This window comes from Lolium perenne, chromosome 4 (assembly GCF_019359855.2).
Source record: "Lolium perenne isolate Kyuss_39 chromosome 4, Kyuss_2.0, whole genome shotgun sequence".
NCBI classification, from domain to species: domain Eukaryota; kingdom Viridiplantae; phylum Streptophyta; class Magnoliopsida; order Poales; family Poaceae; genus Lolium; species Lolium perenne.
The window spans coordinates 365,872,743-365,892,394 of NC_067247.2; the positions used below are offsets into that span (position 1 = coordinate 365,872,743).

The following is a 19,652-nucleotide window of genomic DNA, read 5'->3' on the forward strand; positions in this document are numbered from 1 at the left end:
GTTTAAGTAGGCGGAAGGGCAAGGTCGAAGGACTGACGAGGGGCCCACACCATAGGCCGGCACGGGCCCCATCCAGGCCGCGCCGCCCTATGGTGTGGGCCCCTCGTCAGCCCTTCGACCTTGCCCGCGCCGGCCTATGGTGTGGGCCCCTCGTCAGCCCTTCGACCTTGCCCCTCGTCAGCCCCTTCGACCTTGCCCGCGCCGGCCTATGGTGTGGGCCCCTCGCCGCCCTATGGTTTGGCCACCTCGTGGCCCCACTTCGTATGCTCCTCGGTCTTCTGGAAGCTCCATGGAAAAATAAGACCCTGGGCGTTGATTTCGTCCAATTCCGAGAATATTTCCTTTGTAGGATTTCTGAAACAAAAAATAGCACAAAACAGGAACTGGCGCTTCGGCATCTCGTCAATAGGTTAGTGCCGGAAAATGCATAATAATGACATAAAGTGTGTATAAAACATGTGAGTATTGTCATAAAAGTAGCATGAAACCTAAGAAATTATAGATACGTTTGAGACGTATCACGGGCGCAGCCGAAATAATTGCGGCATCAAAGATAGTCCATGCTGCGGGCGCAGCCGAAATAATTGCGCCACCAAAGATAATCCATGCTGCGGGCGCATCCAAAATAATTGCGCCATCCAAGATAGTCCATGCTGCGGGCGCAGTAGAAGTAATTGCGCCACCCAAGATAGTCCATGTGGCAGGCGCCAGGCAAACGCGGTCGAAGAAGAGGACGCAGTCGATGTAGCGGACCCGCGATAGGTGAGCACCCGAATATATTTAGTCCATAGTGTCGGGTCTACGGCACGCAAGCCCCCGAGTGTGGCGACTGTGCACGGTGAAGCGGTCGAAACTTGTTCCGATCTGCAGTCATATTATGACCCAAAAAACCGTGCACAAATAATAGTACGAGCCAAAAAATATTTGGCGAAATATAATTTTACAAGTAATAATTAACTGGAAATATAGCACCTGGTAGTTTTGTGTCGGATGTTCGTCGACGATGAACTTGATGGACGACGGGTGAGCATCCAAATGTGTTGAGTTCACCATGTCGAGACCAGCTCCAGCGAAGAAAAATTAGTCTAGGGCGAAGTCCAGTATACTGCCGATCTGCTAGGCTAAGAGCATCTCCAGCCGCGTCCCCCAAAGCGTCCCCCAAAGGGATTTGGGGCACGCCGGACCAAAAAACTGTTCCAGCCGCGTCCCCCAAAGCCCATTTTTGTCCGGTGCGCTCCGATACGGTGTCCGGCGCCCCGAGCCCGTCCCCGTCCCACAGGGGACGCACCGGGCACGTCGGACACAACGGAAAGCGAGGCGGGGAGTGGCGGGGCTGACCCGTGAGCGGCACAGTTAATGTTAACCTAACCGTCGCCTACCTCGCGACGGAAGTTATTCGCGCGCAGTGACACACGGCGGCATCTTTTCCTTAATGGCGACGGAGGGGCAGGCGAGACGTCTCGTCGGTGCTGCGCCAACGAGACGCGTCGCCGGCGTTCGCACGCCACCGCCCGTTCCCGCACTTTCTTCCCGCCTCTTCTCGCCTGTTCCCGCGCTTTCTTCCCGACGCCGGCGTCTATAAAAGGTCTCCCGGCTCAATGGTAGCCAACACACCCCGCCGGCAACAAACACAGCCCTCGTCGCTCCACCGCCGTCTCCTCCACCACCAGTGGCAATGTTGAACCGCCCAGGCGCTGGCCAGTCCCCTCCACCGCCGTCTCCTCCACTTCCACTCCCGGACTCGCAGTTCGGCATCGACGTCGCCACCCGGGAAGAGCGGTGGCGCGCACACCGTCAGCAGCGGCGGGAGGCAGTGCAGCAGCAGGCCCGCCAGCAGCGGGAGGCGGCGCAGGCGACGGATCTAGCGGCGTTCTGCGCCCATGGCCCCGCTGTCGGCGAGGCCGCGGCGGCAGCGTGGCAGAGCAGCAGTGCGCCACCGCTGCGGCGTCTGACGCCTCGACGTGACAAGAGGCGCGACGGTGCCGGTACCGGGAGGAGATGGAGCAGCGGTGGGCTGACGAGCACCGGCGCCAGCGCGCTGAGCGGGATGCGCTGTACCGAGATCGGCAGGAGTCGATCGAGCGCCGGCGGCGGGAGTCGATCGAGCGCCAGCAGCAGCTGGCGGCGGAGGAGCATCGGCAGCGGGAGGCGGCGCTGGCGGCGATCTGGGGAGGCGGGCGGACCAGTTGGAGGCGGAGGCCGACGTGTTGGCGGCGGCGATGATGGAGGCGCCAACAGATGTGGAGGACGATGCGCCAATGGAGGAGGAGGAGGCCGAGGCGGAGGAGACCGAGGTGGAGGACGACGATGACGACGAGTTCGAGTGGTCCAACGACGACGGGCCGCACCCGGACGAGACGGCCGATCAGCAACGCGCGCTCGTCGAGTCCTTCGAGTCGGAGAAGAAGCTCCAGGACGACGCCCGTGCCCGCGAAGAGGCGCGGATTCTACGCGCCATCGAGCTCTCCCTCCAGGCGGCGCAGCAGGGGAGGGCGGAGGAGGACGCGCGACGGGAACGGAGCCGTCGGGCCACCGCCGAACGCAAGGAGAGGAGGCGCGCGCATGAGGAGCTGCGGCGTAGGGGAGGCGACGACGGGGCGGGGCCATCGAACGCACCGCCGGGCGGTCAGTAGTCTAGGTTTAGATGAAATCTAGCCATTTTCATTCAAACTTTGTAATATATAATCAAAATTGAATGAAAACCTTTATTTTCGTGCACCAATATTCATTTGGGAGCGGCGTTTGGGGGACGCGGCTGGGGAGCGACGTCCCCCAAAGGCGGCACGAACAAAACACGTCCCCAAACGCTCAATCCGGCGTGGTTTGGGGACGCTTTGGGGACGCGGTTGGAGATGCTCTAAACTCACGAAGCCACAATTCCTTTCACTTTCGTGCCCGACTCACATCATGTGATATATGTAGAGCAAGTCGAACATGGAAAGGATTAGTAAAAACAATCTTTACTATTATATTGGAGTTGGTTGTAACACGTTTGGTGAAGGAGATTCTGATCCTCTGAACCGTTCGATCTGCATCCCATGCACTAGTAGTATTGGCTTGTGTAATTACAAATATAGTAGGTTTAGGTTTTCCCTAGTCTTTACTATTATATTCGAGTTAGTACGTCATCAAAAATGTTTGATGTCAAAGATTCGACGCATCCGCGCCGTTCGATTAAAATCTGACAGCACACACATTTTCACAACAAAATAGGTAAAATATAAAGCCCACTCCACAAATCAGGGATTAGATATCACGGTAAAAGGACAAATTTACTACTTTCCTAACTACTCCCTCCATCATCGTGGAGCACTCAACAAAAATGAACAATTGTAATTTAGCACGGAAATAATTCCCCTTTTTAATGAAGAGGCGCTATAAATTAGGGATATACCAACGGAAACCACAATTATAGACGGAGTGTAATTCAGTTTTTGAAAAAAATCAAAATCAGAATTTAAAGTTTTAGAAAAATTGGAAAATAAATCAAGATGTCAATAATGATGTGTTCTACCACCGTGTAAATTTCAACTCGAAATCCATACCTCTTTAAAAAAGTTTGACATCAAACATTTGGAGTATGAGAGTATCAAGATCATTTTTGCCCTCACATCTGACGGTGCATGTTGGTCAGAAAAATCACGCCAAAAAGTGCAAGTAATTGCTAAGCAAATCGGTTCACCTATCACGCCAACTAAATTAGTCGATTCATGCCAAAAAGTGCAAGTAATCTGCACACGCATAATCAACATGAATATCACTCTAGCTATCGCGCCTAAAATTATGTCCATGATCACACGAATATCACGCCAAAAACTACCATAATTTGAGCTAAAGAATCAGTCTAAAGTATCTATCATGCTAAAACATTGAATGCCCGTGTGCCCACGTAGATCATACAATCGGTGTTTCCTAAAACGACAATCCCTGCCTTCCCTCATCTTCTGCGTGGGTATTAAAAAGCTTGCCAAAAAAATCCCTACCAAAATCTAACTCTATGCCGCTAATGAAATCAAATCTCATCGGCTGGTGGTCTCCATCTCCTACACAATTTCGATCTATTTCTCGCGGCAATGGCCAAGCCGAATGAAACCCTCTAGCCTCACTTCTTCGTTTGTGATTCTCGCTCGCCTTTCCAAGCCTCTCCCTGGAATCATGTCTCTCCCTTCCCCTCCCTATCTCGATCTCTAGGTGACCATGCCGTTGGCACTATAGCAGGACATGTTATTGTCCGGATATAGCGTGACAATGGCGTCGGCTAGATGGAAGGGAGGCGTCCCCACCTCAGGTAATCCATCACTTGTCACAAGGACTGGCTATGACGGCGCGACCTATATCTCAACGTTGTGTCATCACAGTCGCCATAGTCCTCCCACACCGATGGTACATTAGACATGTGCAGCCGTCGCGCTCCAGCACCTTTTGCATGTGCGGATGTGCCCCTCCATCGACGGCCTAGGCACAAAGCTCGATCTGATGCCTTCCCCTTCTCATCACGCGCCCCGGTAGCCGCCCATGCCACACATCAAGTAGAGCAGGCACTCCTGTGGTGAGAACGTGAGCTAATATTGCAATTCTTGGTCCTTGTGGTAGCCTTTTTCTTGATTCTGTAATATTAGCAATTCTTAAGGATCATGTTGTGCGCCCATTTTTTAATTTTGTTTTGCGTTCCTACTATATTTTCTATTCAAGGTATCATGTGGTTCTAAAGCTCTGTATCTCTAATGGTCGTATAACGCAATTGATAGAACGTCTTACAGATCCTGAACTATGATGGATGATGTGGGAGATGAGAGTGGTCGTGGGTTGTCTGAAGGTCTCTTGGTAAGCCTCTTTCAATGTACCGGAATGATATTTCTCTTTGTTAATGATCTATGCCATAGCTTTAGACTGATGGCCAGCGGTGGCTGAACTGTGGCTCCCCAGTTCTCTACTTCAGTCTTCTATTTGTCCTCTGTCTCTCTGATTTTTTGCCGCATGATGTAGGAGCAGGACCGACAAGTATAGAAGCATTACTGGAGAACTCATTCCGCTCTTTTGAAAGCCCAACATATGTAGGCATTGATATGGATGGTTAAGTTGGATTTTAATCACGTGCTAGGTATTTCTCGCATATGAAATTAGTTTATTTTTTAGCATTACTTTTACTACTAATCTATCTTGTAGTAACTGGTGATATTTTTTGTGGTTCATGCATCACTAATGGATATGCCCCCAGTTTGTGATAATTTTCTCATAAATGAAATATAATTTGGTCTCAACAAAAGTTAGATGAATGGTCTTAATTTGTTAGCCACATTTTGAAAGGAGAGTAGGTTTATTTACTGGTCTAAAATCATTGGTTATGAAAAAAATATGTGAGATTGATGATCCATCGGTTAATCGGATTTTACCGGATTCCTCCTGGTGATCAAGGAAATAAAAGGATGTGATATTTTGGTGTATTTGACCTTCAAAAAATTGGTGTATTTGTTTGCTGCGATTTTACAGGGGTGGCTGCGTCAGGGATTGGGTGTCTGATGTTGTTGCATGGAGAAGAGGGTCCCGGTATTCATGACCACCTTCAGCCACCTTTCCAGTTGTTCTTCGGCAACCCTCTATATGGAAAGGTCAGTCCACCATTAATATATTTCTATGAACTTTCTGAAGTCTAAATATTGGTATTAATTCGCTGGATTGTTATTTGTAAATTATAGAGGTGGAAATGAGCTCGATTAGTTTTTATTTGAAGCCGACTTGTCTTCCAGGGTGACAGAGTCATTGCTTGTGATCATGTGGCTCTAAGTTGTACTTTGGAGCAAGAGAGATGAAGCACCAACTGACATACTAAGAATGCTAAAATCCTGCTAAAACATGTGAGATAATTGTTTCTCCAATATCTTTTCTTCTAACCCTATATATTTGAATTAAACTGTAAATCATGTAGAAATCTGGACATGGCTGATGCATCCTAATATAGTATGTACAACCTCATTGCTGAGATAGGGATATAGTTTCTTGTCCAGGTAAATGGTTATCTCATACTAATAATTGATAAACTACTTGCCAATTTGTATTTCTATTGCAACCATGCATTGCAAACAATACTTGGTGTAATTCTTATTTGATTAATATGTGCCACAATGACTTTCTTAAGGAAGTAAACTTGTTTGTGTAAACACATCACACCATGTTCTATAAATTCAGTATAGAGACAACAATCATAGATACCTCACAATCATATATATGGTTATTCTGTCCCGAGTTAGTAAAGGTACTCCGCGGAAAAAAAAAACATTCATTAGCTTTCATAATGCCATCTGACCGAAAATAGAGAAGTAATTTGGTGTATAAAGGAAGTTTATCATGTAGTTTTTTTTACCCCGAGAACATATGTTTTCTTTCAGTTACATTCGTGCGATGTGCCTATGTCTCATCTTAGTCAACTTAGAAAAGTGCAACTATAGTTCAAAGAAAAGTGCAACTCAGTTCAGTTGCACTTTTCTGCTAGAAAAGTGCAATTGCACTTATTTAACAGAGAAATGCAACTAAAGCACTTTTTGTAGGTATCTAAACCTTAAGAAAATCCCACTTTACTGACACATAGCAAATCCATTTTTGATTTGTGTGCTCGCTTGCTTTTTATATTGTCGCATGTATAGATAGCTAAGAAATTTTAGAGGTCAGTCGAGTTGAGAAGTTCAAGAGGCTGGTAAGAGTTACCAGCTTTATATTCCTTTGTAATACCAATGCTAGGTAATTTATTGTGGCAAGGTCATCGCGGAAGTGCCCATGAAACTCGTCGCTTCCGACTATGGGTCAGTGTTGTACTCCTCTGTAATGTACCCTCACAACTACAACCTCATTCCACATACCCTCTGCAAAGGTAATGATACCATCGATCCCCTGGTCATCATTCAGGTAAATAATGTGATACTCTTGTGAAATTAGTAATCCCTGTTAAGCATCATGTTTTGTATTATATTCAATTATTTTCTGATGAGTGCATGAATGGGCGGGCAGGCAACTTGAAGATATGTATGCTCAATACAAATATTTTTGTTTAGCTGCCTAAACTGTGGGTGTTAGCTTTGTATAATGTTGAAAAATAAATATGCATAGTGCAGGGTACTCATGTGGTTCAAGTTAACCATATATATCCGTGCAATTATTTGATGTGAGATACACGGGCTAAATGCTGAAATGATTTACCTGCGATATAAAAGCATTACATCATGACACCATTATTGTTATTTACTAATATGGAAAGTATTACTCTTTTCCACAGGTAATGTGACATTCACCGAGGAGACATAACTGGTAAACACGATTTATTTTTCTTGGACTTAGAGTTTCGAAAAACAATTAATTCAGATACATACTCCCTCCGTCCCGGTTCATTGGGCTCACTTAATTTTGCATCGCGACCAAGGCAGTATTTGATTGGATGCTAAAACTCTCTCAAGTGCTTGCCTCTCACCAATGAGATGTAACCCCTATTTAATAGGAATGCTAATAGACTCATGCTAATGCATTCTCACGCGAGCTAGGCGAGCATGCATAGGCTAGTATTATTTCTAGCTTTGGTTTCCCACCCTACCCGCATGCACTAGGTTAAAAGGAGAAATAAAAGGTGAAGAGTAATTTGAGGGGGTTACTACTTGTAATTAAATACATGCAGGCCTTAGTACAAAGGTATTATGGGACAAATGTTTTTTCAGATTGGGCCCTGTGAACCGGGACGGAGGGAGTAATTTGGCACTGCAGATGCCTTTATTCCTTTATGTGTTTTCATGTTGTTGGTATTTGCATTTTTTAAAAAATGTATGTGCATATCAAAGTCAGTTTTTTTTATTATGTACAAGAAAAAAAATTATGTGCATAGCATAGATAGATGGATTATTTCACATTACTATTGCCAACGGTTTAGACATTTCACAGGTAACAAACCATAGAAACTATGCTTGTGTTTGAATAATTCACATATAGCACTTAAATGGAATGGAGTATTGACCTCTTTTGTATTTACAACTTATATGGTTTAATTGAGATGCAAGTCCATAGTTGTAAAGTAGCGGGAACTTGATCTAAGTGCTAACAATCGATTTTTTGTTGATTTCCGAGTGCTTTTGAAATTCCTTTTTTTTATCTCTGAGTGATCAAACTTTGAAAATGGTGAATGCTAGCATTTACTTCTGTTGTTGATCAAGTTTGCAGCTATATGACCCTGTTTGGTCCAACTATGGATAGTACTATATTTTAAACAGATATCATATTGCATTGAAGCTTAAACAGAAGATCATGGATTATAAAGATGGCATAATTAAGGGCTTTGTGGTTGTCATTGGTGAGTGAGAAGCACGAGGAAGAAGCCACATTCATCGAGATGATGTTGGAAACTAGCCTTGTTCTCGAGCTATTGATCAGTATAATAATGTGTATATTTATAGTTTATTTTCATAGCAATGCACGGACACCTAGCTTGAGAATGATATAAGTATACGAGTTTTTACTTTCTATGCCTATGAAAATTTAAGTATAGCTTTTTATCGAATCTCATCTTAAAAAGGGATAATTTTATCGTTTCTAGAATATTATATTGCTCTATATTTCTATATGTGTGAATTGTTAGATTTATTATGTTTTCTTGTGCAATAAATAAGTATTATAACCGTAGCAACGCACGGCCATTCAACTAGTCTCTACTATTAAGAGCAAACTGGTGAATGCCTGGTGTCACATTTTTAGGATGGACAATAATACCCCCTGCTTACAAAACGCAACTAACAAAACAACTCCAGCCCGTGTCACGTTACACACACCCATCCACCCTTACTAAGAGGAGAAATACCAGCCCGTGGATAACAAACAACTCCACACCATTAGGCGTAGCTTTTCAAAATTTCAAATGGCACAACAAACACCTACTATTTCTCAACTAACACGCCATTAGACATAGCTTTTCAAAACTTGAAATGGCACTGTCGTCTTCATCACGCTAACCACAACCAGGGTCGCTGCTGACCGTCGTCTTCGTCGCGCTGACCAAAGTCGCTGTTAGCCGTCTTCTTCATTTGCAGTTTGCGTCTGTTTCTTTTGCTTCTGGAAGTACGCATAATTGTTATTGCCATGCAAGTTCCCTCATGTCAGCCCAGCTATGAGATAAGCGGGGCGTCAGACTATTTTTTTTCTATATAGCTGCCTGCAAACTTGCGAACAATAAAAAGGAACGAACAGCTGAAAGTGGGTTGGAGTAAGAGGGAAAATAGCGAACGGCAGAAGTAAAGAAAATGAACTAACAGAGATCCTTAGAGACAGGGAGTGCTTATAGATAACGATTAATCCTAACAACCTACCAGAGTACCACGTAGATAAGGTTAATCCTAACAACCTACCAGAGTACCACGTAGATAAGGTTAATCCTAACAACCTACCAGAGTACCATGTAGATAAAGCAAGAAAAGGGTTCATCCTAACAACCTACCAGAGTACCATGTAGAGCCGGTCCAGGTTGGGGTGGACACACGTGGTGTCGTGTCCCCATCCTCCTGCAAGACGTGCGGGAGCAGCTCTTTTGGAGGAACGCCGACGCCCGCCATTGCCTAGCGGGAGGTGAGGAGGAGCAAAGCCAGGGAAGCGGGTGGGTCCAGGCGCGCGTCGGGAGCCCGAACGCAGCTGCCGCGGACACAGCGGAGTAGGGGCCGCCTGCGGCCAATGGCGATGTGGCTCGGCGCCGGAGGCGGGGCGGCCTGCAGCCGGAACCTTGCGCCCGATGGCGGGTTGGCTCATCGCCGGAGGGAGGGGCGGCCATGAGATCTGGCTGATGGAAGGGTAGCTCGGCGCCGACGGGCGGGGCGGCCGGCAGCCGGAACCGTGCGCCGGTGGGCGGGTGGCCGTTATAGCGCTGGAGGGAGGCGGGTTGGCTCGGCGCCGGAGGGTGGGCAGCTGTGAGAGCGCGGGCCGAGGGCGGGAGGTGGGGAGTCTGGGAGAGGAGGCAGCGAGCCATGGCCATGGCGGCGTGAGTGAGGAGGCAGCGCTGGTACAGAACGTAATTGGGGAAGAGATAGGGTGGGTCGTGAGGCGTGTGGAAGAATAGAGTAGTAACAAACCTGTCCGGCTCTTGTTTCTTTTTTCTTAGCATAAATTTTTTTTTGACATAATTTTTCTTAGCATAAATTCCTTTGCCGGTTTGCCCTGTTGACTGAGAGGAGTATGCAGCCTCCGCCTCTCTAACAAGCGATCTTGTCTACAAATTCTCATAAATCAATTATGGACGGAACTGACACAGATACTACAGATGCTTTGAAAGACATAGGTTCAGATACAATGTTGGTGGAAGAGACGAGTTTTACCGAATCAACCAAGGTGATTTTGATTATATTTTTCTGAACCCATTTCTTAGATAAAAAGATCTTTACAATTAATTTTGTTTTTGCAAGTCATGGGCAATATAAAAATGGATGTCGATGTTTTAAAAGAAGCCATCACCAAAGGCCTCGAGGCTACCTTGATGGAAGGGACCCTAGACTCACCGACTCTTACAAATTCAAAGGAATCACGTCATAATAAACCAAAAAAAGAAAACACAAACGTTATCCCAAAAGGTACTTAGTTCCGCCCTTTCCTTTTTGCTATATTACTTTTTACGTAATTAATGTGGCACACTTATATATCTTGCCAGACTATGTTTGCACAGCGGAAGATTTTACCGTTATTGAATTAATAGTGTCTGCACCTAAAAATACCAACTTTGTGGAGATCGGTGATGCATTGCTATCTAATGACCATTTAAAGTGTCTTACATGTAATGATGGATTTCTGCCTGATGGTGTAAGTCAACAAGAAATCACTATTTACACAATTTGTGTCTATTTTAATTTAAATGTATTTTACGTGTTCAATTGTAGGTGATAAATGCCTACATATATTGCATGCGTGCATGTGATCATCTGCTTAACAGAGCTGGCGATAAGGTATATATGGATAAAACATACGTCTCCAATATGCCGAAGAAAGACGTGAAAATATATCACCATATCGTAGAGCAGGCATATATTTATCTAAAGCATGATATGGTTAGGAACTAAATCCCTACCTATGCATCTCATTTATTATATTTTTAACATGTGTATACCTACTTATGTAATATTTTATTTTAGATCTTTCTACCGGACCCACTGGTATTTAGCGGTCATCAATGCGAAGAAACGTTTGATACAAGTATTAGACTCACTTGGTCCTGGAATGGGTAGAAGTGACCTCACGTTTATGGTAACTTATTTGATCATGATCTCCTCTTGACATTTTTCTTTTGCCTCGGTGTCTAATATCTTTTTTCCTCATATAACAGCTCCGAGGACTTGAGAAGCACTTAAAGACTGCATCCCAAAGAAGGGGATTTGACAAAGGTGAAAAGTGGCACGATCTTGATGTCACGACGTGGCCAATAGTAGAGCATATCCGAAAACCACTGCAGACTGATGGGTATGTTGAATCTCTTCAACTTTCAAATGTGAAAATTACGGTGATACAAAAGTAGTGTATTTAAAGGTGTGTTTGGATAGTAGTTAAATTTGACCTTACCATTGAGTAACGGGGCGTGGAGAAGCTCCACCACTTCTTTTTTGGTGTATCAGTTCTATGTCTCTTCTACATGGGTACTAACGTAATTTCTTGTTTTTCTAGGTCGTGTGGTGCACTGGTAGTTGAGATATAAAATAAAATTAACAAACAGTTGAGCTACCATGAACCTATGCAAAAAAGAGTTATTAATCCTCTGATTAAGTAGGTCTGAAAACTCTAAATTGTTTACAAAAAATGCGCGGTTTGGCAGTCTGGAGGATTGTGCAGGTCGAATGATATTTTAGCATCCTCCATTGGTACCGGTAGCACAAAGTATACCGAGAATCTTTCTAGCTTAATGATTGTTTTAATATTTTTTATGTTGATTTGTCTAGATAGAATTCTACGATAACATTTGCTAATTTTGTAGCGCATCGTGCGGGTTGTTCATGTTAAATTTTATGGAATATTGGACAGGCGATAGGCTTTCTGACTGCATCACTCAGGTATTATTTTTGCTTAGAGACCGTTAGTAGTATCTTGCATCTTAAATTATTAATTTACAATATCAATGTTTCTTACTACTTTATAGGAGGATATGAAAACATTCCGAAGAAAATTAATTGCCATATTGCATGATTCGGAACTAAACAAAATAAGAGGCAGTCCTATATATAATCAATCTAAAGATCAAGAAAATGGATCCGACTCTGATATTACGGAATTGCCAAGTCTAGGTAAAGAACACCAAGGAGATATGCAAATACATCATGTCCATTAACGATGCAACCTGTTTGAAGTAAGCCTCATGAGATAATGATCAAGCGTCGGTGCATATTATTATCATATCATTATTATTATCAATTATTTTGCAGAAAAGAATGGGTGCGAAGCTCCACACCTTATCCACTAGGATTAACTCTAAAGCAAATTCAGGACATACTCAGGATGGACCAGCCAATGGACAAGGATTGTTTCAACATGGCTGTGCGCATGGTGGCATGTGATGAGATACAATTTTTGATAGAGCCTCCCGTGCACAACATGGACTTAAGATTTTGTGTAAGTTATTATAATCGCATATTTATTGTCACTGTCATGGTTCTAAACCTTTTTTTCATCTCAGTCAGCAATACTCAGTGGTAGAAAACATCCACTTTGGCGTGTTAAGCCAGATATTAAGGAGTTGGCAACATTTTTTCATAGCTGGCCTGGGATAGACCATAATATATCATCATGCAACATGTTAAGTTAGGTCTCTTTTCCATTATCAACATGATTTATGTGTTTTAATGCTCACCACTTGCAGATTTTTTTGCCACACGCATTTCTTGGCAACTTCATCTTGTTCACCATCGACAAACATGAGTGCCGTGTATGTATTTTAGACCCATGTTCTGAACCTCTATCAGAAGAGAGGTACCAACTAAAATTACAAAGGTGTTCATTCTATCTAAATGATGCTCTTGAGATAGCGCAACCTGGCTGGAATTCCGATATTTATTTCTGGCCACGTAAATATCCTCACAATATCCAAATACCAGCAAGCCCCGACAGGTGATTTTTCTCAGGTTATCTTTACAAGCAGCTTATTTTATCGTCATTCTAATGACGAAGATAATGATATGTTCCATTTATTTGCAGAAAGTTGTCTGGATACTTAGTATTTAGTTTTATGCTTTCATGGGATGATAAAAGATTTGTTCATCCAGTTTGCAGCGTGAGTACTCTATGTTCACAATCTTATATTTTTGGTGGGAAGAAAACTTCTTGTTAACATGATAGATTAATTGTGCAGGATGGTTACGAGCTAAGGAAAAAATTTCTGATACACATACTCAAGTATCAGGCTAATGAAGTTGAAGACAACATTTCTGAGATCGTGCGAGAATACCTTAGACGCGTCAACGGACCATGGCTTTAATAAATCGGTAATGATGGACTTACGGGCTGGGTGAGTTACAAAAAGCCTATGGACTGACGTGTAGTTATTTGGTTGGTTGAAAATTTTATCCATGCTGAAAAAACGGGACCAAATTCTGATTTCCAGGCCGCTTGCTGTGTAGCGCCCCCGGTCCGTAAGAATTTTTTGTAACAATGTGTCCGTACGTGTAGCATTACTCGCAACAGTGTATTCAGTTATTTCTCTTCTACAAAATGAATTGTGTGAAATGGATTTTTAAATATTTTATGTATTATATATTTATTTTATATACTTTAATATTTGCCTGCATTATTTACACGCTCATGCATTTGACACTACGTTAAAAGGCCGTGGCGAAGCACGGGCATTCTACTAGTGATTAATAATATATGAGAGAGAGGAGTTTGGCTTGATACCGAAAACGACTTTCTAAGCAGCCGAACTTGCCCCTCACCTCAGAGTCTCACGACGTGCATGTGGACGGAGGAGATACATGACGGAGCACGCGACAGTCACCGTTTCTTGTCTGCTGCGATCATCTCGGTGAAAATAACGATGGTCACAGACTTACAGCGTTCATGTCCCCACCTTCCAGTCGGCTACAAAACTCGATAAGGAAAAAAAAAAGAATCTGCCCGTGGCCCACCTCGCGACTCGTGCCTCGGGCGGCCCAATCCAGATCCCCTGCCGCCCATCCATCTTATCCGTCCAATGAAAAAACAGAAGAATACGAAACTCGAAATTCCTCTCCGCACCACACGGCTCCATCTCGTTCTCGTCGTCTCACTCGAGGCCAGTAGTCCCTGCCGCGGCGGGGACGCAACCGCCGCCAGCCACTCGCCCGCCCAATGGCTGCGTCACTCCGCTCCCCGCCGCCCGTGGCCGCCGCCTTCCGCGGCTCTCGCGCCGCAGCTGTCGTCGTCTGCGCGTCCTCCTCCTCTTCCTCCTCATCGGCCGTGTCGTCCGCTCCCAAGGCGCGCTTCGTCGCCCGCCGCTCCGAGTCCGCCTCCGTCCGCCAGCTCGCCCGACCCCTCGGTACCAGGATTGCTCAGCCTCCCCTCCCGTCCCGGCCGCCTCACCTTGCTTCGCTTTCGTGAGGGATTTCCTCACACGTTTGCTTTGCTGCTTGCAGCGGAGTACATGGGCCTTCCGGCGAGCCAGTACTCGGTGCTCGACGCCGAGCGCATCGAGCGCGTCGACGAGTCCACCTTCCGCTGCTACGTCTACCGCTTCCGATTCTTCGCGCTCGAGGTCTGCCCCGTCCTCCTCGTCCGCGTCGACGAGGAGCCCAACGGATGCGCTGCATCCGCCTCCTCTCCTGCAAGGCAAGCACCGCGCCTCCATACTTGTTGCTTCGGCGGATGATCGACCCATGTATTCCGCGAATAATGATTACTGATCATCAATATTTTGGTCTCTGCAGTTGGAGGGGTCACCCCTTGTGGAGGCGCAGAATGACAAATTCTCAGGTCAGCGGGCTGCCTGCCTCTTGATGTTCGTACCGTATTTCGGTGTTCGACTAGAAACCTGCCAGACACTAGAGCTGAGTGTTATTTGGTTACTGTTACAACAATGACACTGCACACAATCAAAATAATTATGATGGGATCAATTAATTCCTCAAAGACCTTCAGAATACATCTAGTTTCAGTATCAGATAGCATGGTTTATGCAAATCATGTTGCATCGGCTATACCATGTGGACTGTGAAATACCATTCTACTTGAAGGTTGAACTGCTGATATGTGCCCAAACAACTAGGAGATAGTTTCATGTGCTTGTAATGGCTGATCTTTAGTTGCTGTGAGCCTGTGATAAGCGATATATAACTGTTACTTTTCCTGAACTGTTTGCTCTTTGCGCTTATTTAACTCAATAATTCGGTAGATGTAATAAAACTAACTAAACAATTTGTATTGGTAGTCCATACGGTAGAAATAATTTCAGGGAAGTTCCTCCGTCACAGAATTATAGTGTTGCATGAATGATTGACTCTATGTTACCTTATCACACATGATTCATTGTTGTGTTTTTGCATTTTCTAAATAAAAATTAATCCTTGTTCCAGGAAACCATTGACATGATTTGCTCTGGGATGCAGCTTCCATGGTGAATAAGGTTTTCTGCAACAACAGTTCAGATGGCTCAACACTTCAACAACTTACGTCGGATGCTACAATCGAGGTGATTCAGTCTCAGGCTCACAGCTGAATCTGTCTAAACATTGTTGAAAGTTCTTGAACCCAATCATCGTGATATGATAATTTTCAGGTTACAATTGACATACCATTTCCCTTTCGAGCGCTACCAGTCGAAGCCATTGAATCAAGTGGGAGGCAAGTGCTTGAGCAGTTACTACGAGCCATGCTTCCACGATTTCTGAAGCAGGTCAGTTATATACTGTTTTGCTTTTACTGCAGCTAGCCATTTGTTTCATCCTGCATTTTTTGTGTCTTCAATGCCCTGCCTCATGTTCATGTTTCATTCAATTAGAACTGAGGTTTTTGTTTTGGTTGAATAAAATCAAGGATGTGTCGTTCTACGCATATAGTACACTAGTGGTGTATGGAATTCGGAAGAAAATTCTAGTTCTGATAATCACCTCTCATTAGCGCCAAAAGTGAAGGCTCCTTCATTATTTTATTTCTGATGTGCAAAATAGATGTGTTGGTTATTTTTCGAGAATACGTAGAAGACTTGCGCATAGAAAGAAACAAGGTTAAGGGTTTCATGCACACCACAAGGCGATATAGGCGGCTAAGCATAAGAATGACAACTCCCAGCACATTCCAACTAGGAGCATCAGGCCTTGCGCGGCTACCGCGCCCCAAGTACTTGCTTCGGCTTGATTGCTGCATACAAGATGCAGAATGTCGGGTCGCACACCATTGGGCACACATTTGTGTATTTATTGTTATAACTTATCAGCAATAGTTTATTGAGTTAAACCACTGTGAGGTCACACACGGTTCGATTTTAGGCAACTTGTGGTTTGTTCAATCATATCTCACATTTGAACTTGATGGCCCAAATATTCCTATGCAACGAAGATATATCTTTAATAGCTGGCTAGAATTTTCTTGAGTTATAAACCATTTCCTCTATTTTCTCTAGAGCTTCATGTGTTTCGAGTTAATATTTGGCCATAATGGTTACCTATTGATTGTGTATGGTTTCTTTTCAGCTCGATAAAGACTACCAAGCTTGGGCTTCAGGCGATTCTTCAAGGAAGCCACTTGGCACTGGGGAAATTTGAAGCTACCGTTATCTCCGGGGGCATGATAGGTTTTCTTGGTTAATTACTAGTTCATGCCACGTGATGGGAGTAACAAGCATGTCCATACATCATCCATTTGGTCATGACAGTTTGTACATGTTTAACAATTGGCCCCTGGTTTTATATGTTGCAATCCTGCTGTCATGGCATCGGCATGCTTCTTTCTGATCTTCTTAGTAGATTATTTGCATGGCTTATAACTATATGGATGTGCCATCACTTAGAAACATCTGCACATCGAGCCATTTACAAGTTCCAAATGCCTTGTTGTAGCTTGTAAGATCATGAGTATCTCAGCACTCTTTTATAAAATGTGTTCGGTATAGCTAGTTATTCACTAATTGCAAGACACTAGTGGAAACCAAGCCTGTAGCACCGGTTCGTAGCTGACTTTTGCATCGGTTGGGAACCGGTGCAAAACAATTGGGACGAAAGGTTCCCTCTTTTAGCACTGGTTGTGCTGCGGACCGGTGTTAAAAGGGTAACGTGGTTGTGGCCGAGGGCCCGGACGGGAGGACCTTTAGCACTGGTTCGTAACACGAATTGGTGCTAAAAGGTTGACCATGTGGCGAGCCCTAGATGTGGTAACGTGTTCTGCCGCGGCAGCGTTTTGGGGGAAAATAAAAACATGGTCCCCGCAAACATTCAAAGGGATTATGAAGATAAAACTAGAATATGAGTTTGAAATGGTTTACTTGAGATATTTGAAAAAGAGGGGGATTCATGGGCATCCCCAAGCTTATGATCTCACTACTACTGGTCCTTTACTTCTTCCTCATCATATCATGTTACTCATCTCAAACAAAAAAATATTTTCATCTCCATGATACTCCAATGCCTACAAAATTGTTAATTCTCCAAACAGATGATATGATAATTTATACCAAAATGTGAACTATAGGAATAATTGGGAAACCATTTTATTTAAGAAGCTAACATATATAAAGAAAGAAAACACTCTTTTTATTTTATTTTACTGTAGGTAGAGTTTTAATGATATAGACTTTGCAATGGTTACATTGGCATGAACAACACATGCTCAAGGTAGATCCCAATTTTTTCATTGCTCATCCTTCTCATTTACTCTTCCATACTTTATTTTTTATTTTATTTAAAATTATAAAATCACTAATATGTAATAAGAAGTAAAGCTATTTAACAAGGACACTAAGGTGTTCTCAAATTAAAAGTTACTTGAAAGCATATGGAACACACCACAAGATTTGAAACCACTAAATTTTAAGTCTCACCCTCTTCCTATGCATTGATATTTTATATATGAAGAAATAACAGCAAATAAATGGTAGCCAATGACCAGTAGCTTGCACTTTAAATAATATGAATACATAAGAAGGGCTCTTATATCTTCTCCTTTCATAAAATTTGCGAGCATCAAGAGTGGACTCAACAGTATAGTTATGAGTAGAATCACCACATAAAGACAAATCATTTAATGAGCATATGGTATCATCTATTTCTTTTAAATCATCATGATCCTCCCATAAATTAGACAAACTTATTTCATGTCATCATCAATATTATAAAAGGAGTGTTCATATGAGTTTGTGTGTTACCATCAATGGGAGTTGGATATCGATAGCTACTCCATTCTTTCTCCATTTGTTCTTCTTTATCGTCTTCTTGGGTTGCATGGGCATCCCCAAGCTTATGCTTTTGTCATCCTCCTTGTCTTGTTCCTCCTTGTTACTTTTAAAATAATTTCTTGCATTCAAAATATTAGTAGGCAATGGAATATTCAAGCTTCTAACCTAGTTGTATAGTATATCATCCATACTGTTGCACACATACAGCAAACCATTATATTACACAATATCGTTATGAATATAGAGATCGAAGTGACCTCTTTCATCGTGGCTTGGTCAAAAATATTACATAATAGTACACGTTCATGCATATATATACAATACAATTTCTATTACAATCCCTATTGTCCAAAGTCGTAATGCCGATGGAATTCTCTGTTTGGTTCTATGACCTCGTCAAGTAAGAATCCCGCCAATTCCTCTTGAATTGCTCGTACACGCTCAGTTACTAGAAGATCATCCCGAAACAAGAGGGTCAACATATATGAATGAAACTCAACATAATTGATGGTAATAAAATAAAATTGTGAATATTGTTTACGTACTCAAAGTTGTTATAAAAGTTTGCCCGTCTCGCAGATCGTCTGGCGAATGAACTCGCAAACGTAGAATTAATGTAAAATTCCCGTCTTTTTGCGTCAAGAACTTTACAAGAATAGAGTTCAATCGAAATAATAATCAAGGATGGTATCAAATATATGCGCAGACCTAGCTAGTAGTACTTACCGGTAGTGTTTAAATTGAAGCTCTTTTTTCCACTCACCCGGAGCCTTCTTCGTGAACCGTTTCTAAGCTCTGCCCGGTAAACAAAATGAATAAATAGATTATGAATTACTTAATATCAGAAAATGAACGAAAGTTGCCGATATAGTGCCATAATGATTGAAATTACCCCTAGATCATATAAACCATGTCCCCCACGTCTAAAGGCAATTACGTTTCGAGTCCATGACTTCTACTAGTCCTCGGTCAGGTTGAATGATTAGCAGAATAAAGTGAAACCTGCTCACACGCATAACGTATCAATTACACTTAACATCTAGTAATCGAAATAGATTTAATGTGTACAAGATAGTAACACTCACTTGAAGTTGTAAGGAAATAATATTTTCCTTTTGGTTTCTTGTTTCCTTAACACCCACATCAAGTTATCCTCCGTGCCCCTAGCATGGTGTTGGAGACTATAATCATTCACGGTATATGGTTAAATGAACCCAATGTCATAGATTCACCCTTTTTAGGGCATGTACAATGGTGATATCTTAGCAGTGCCACGTAGGATAAATGCTGATGTGGAAGAAATAGA

The 19,652-nt window shown here is 43.4% G+C and overlaps 1 protein-coding gene and 2 long non-coding RNA genes across 3 annotated transcripts; 2 read left to right on the forward strand and 1 right to left on the reverse strand.

The window, feature by feature from the left end:
* Positions 1 to 8,841: 8,841 nt before the first annotated feature.
* Positions 8,842 to 10,068, reverse strand: LOC127349149 (uncharacterized). Its single transcript, XR_011742224.1, has 2 exons — positions 9,464 to 10,068; positions 8,842 to 9,188 (listed from the first exon to the last, which is right to left on the reverse strand). It is a non-coding gene; the product is annotated as an uncharacterized lncRNA (long non-coding RNA).
* Positions 10,069 to 11,314: 1,246 nt separating this feature from the next.
* On the forward strand, positions 11,315 to 13,663 carry LOC127349148 (uncharacterized). The gene is made up of 5 exons (XR_011742225.1): positions 11,315 to 11,463; positions 11,972 to 12,047; positions 12,417 to 13,098; positions 13,186 to 13,261; positions 13,340 to 13,663. It is a non-coding gene; the product is annotated as an uncharacterized lncRNA (long non-coding RNA).
* A 543-nt stretch (positions 13,664 to 14,206) lies between these two features.
* Positions 14,207 to 16,893, forward strand: LOC127296695 (uncharacterized). Its single transcript, XM_051326884.2, is given in 7 exon segments — positions 14,207 to 14,500; positions 14,598 to 14,764; positions 14,767 to 14,790; positions 14,889 to 14,934; positions 15,567 to 15,649; positions 15,737 to 15,853; positions 16,650 to 16,893. Coding segments are annotated over 7 exon segments (696 nt in total). The 5' UTR covers positions 14,207 to 14,313; the 3' UTR covers positions 16,722 to 16,893.
* Positions 16,894 to 19,652: the final 2,759 nt, after the last annotated feature.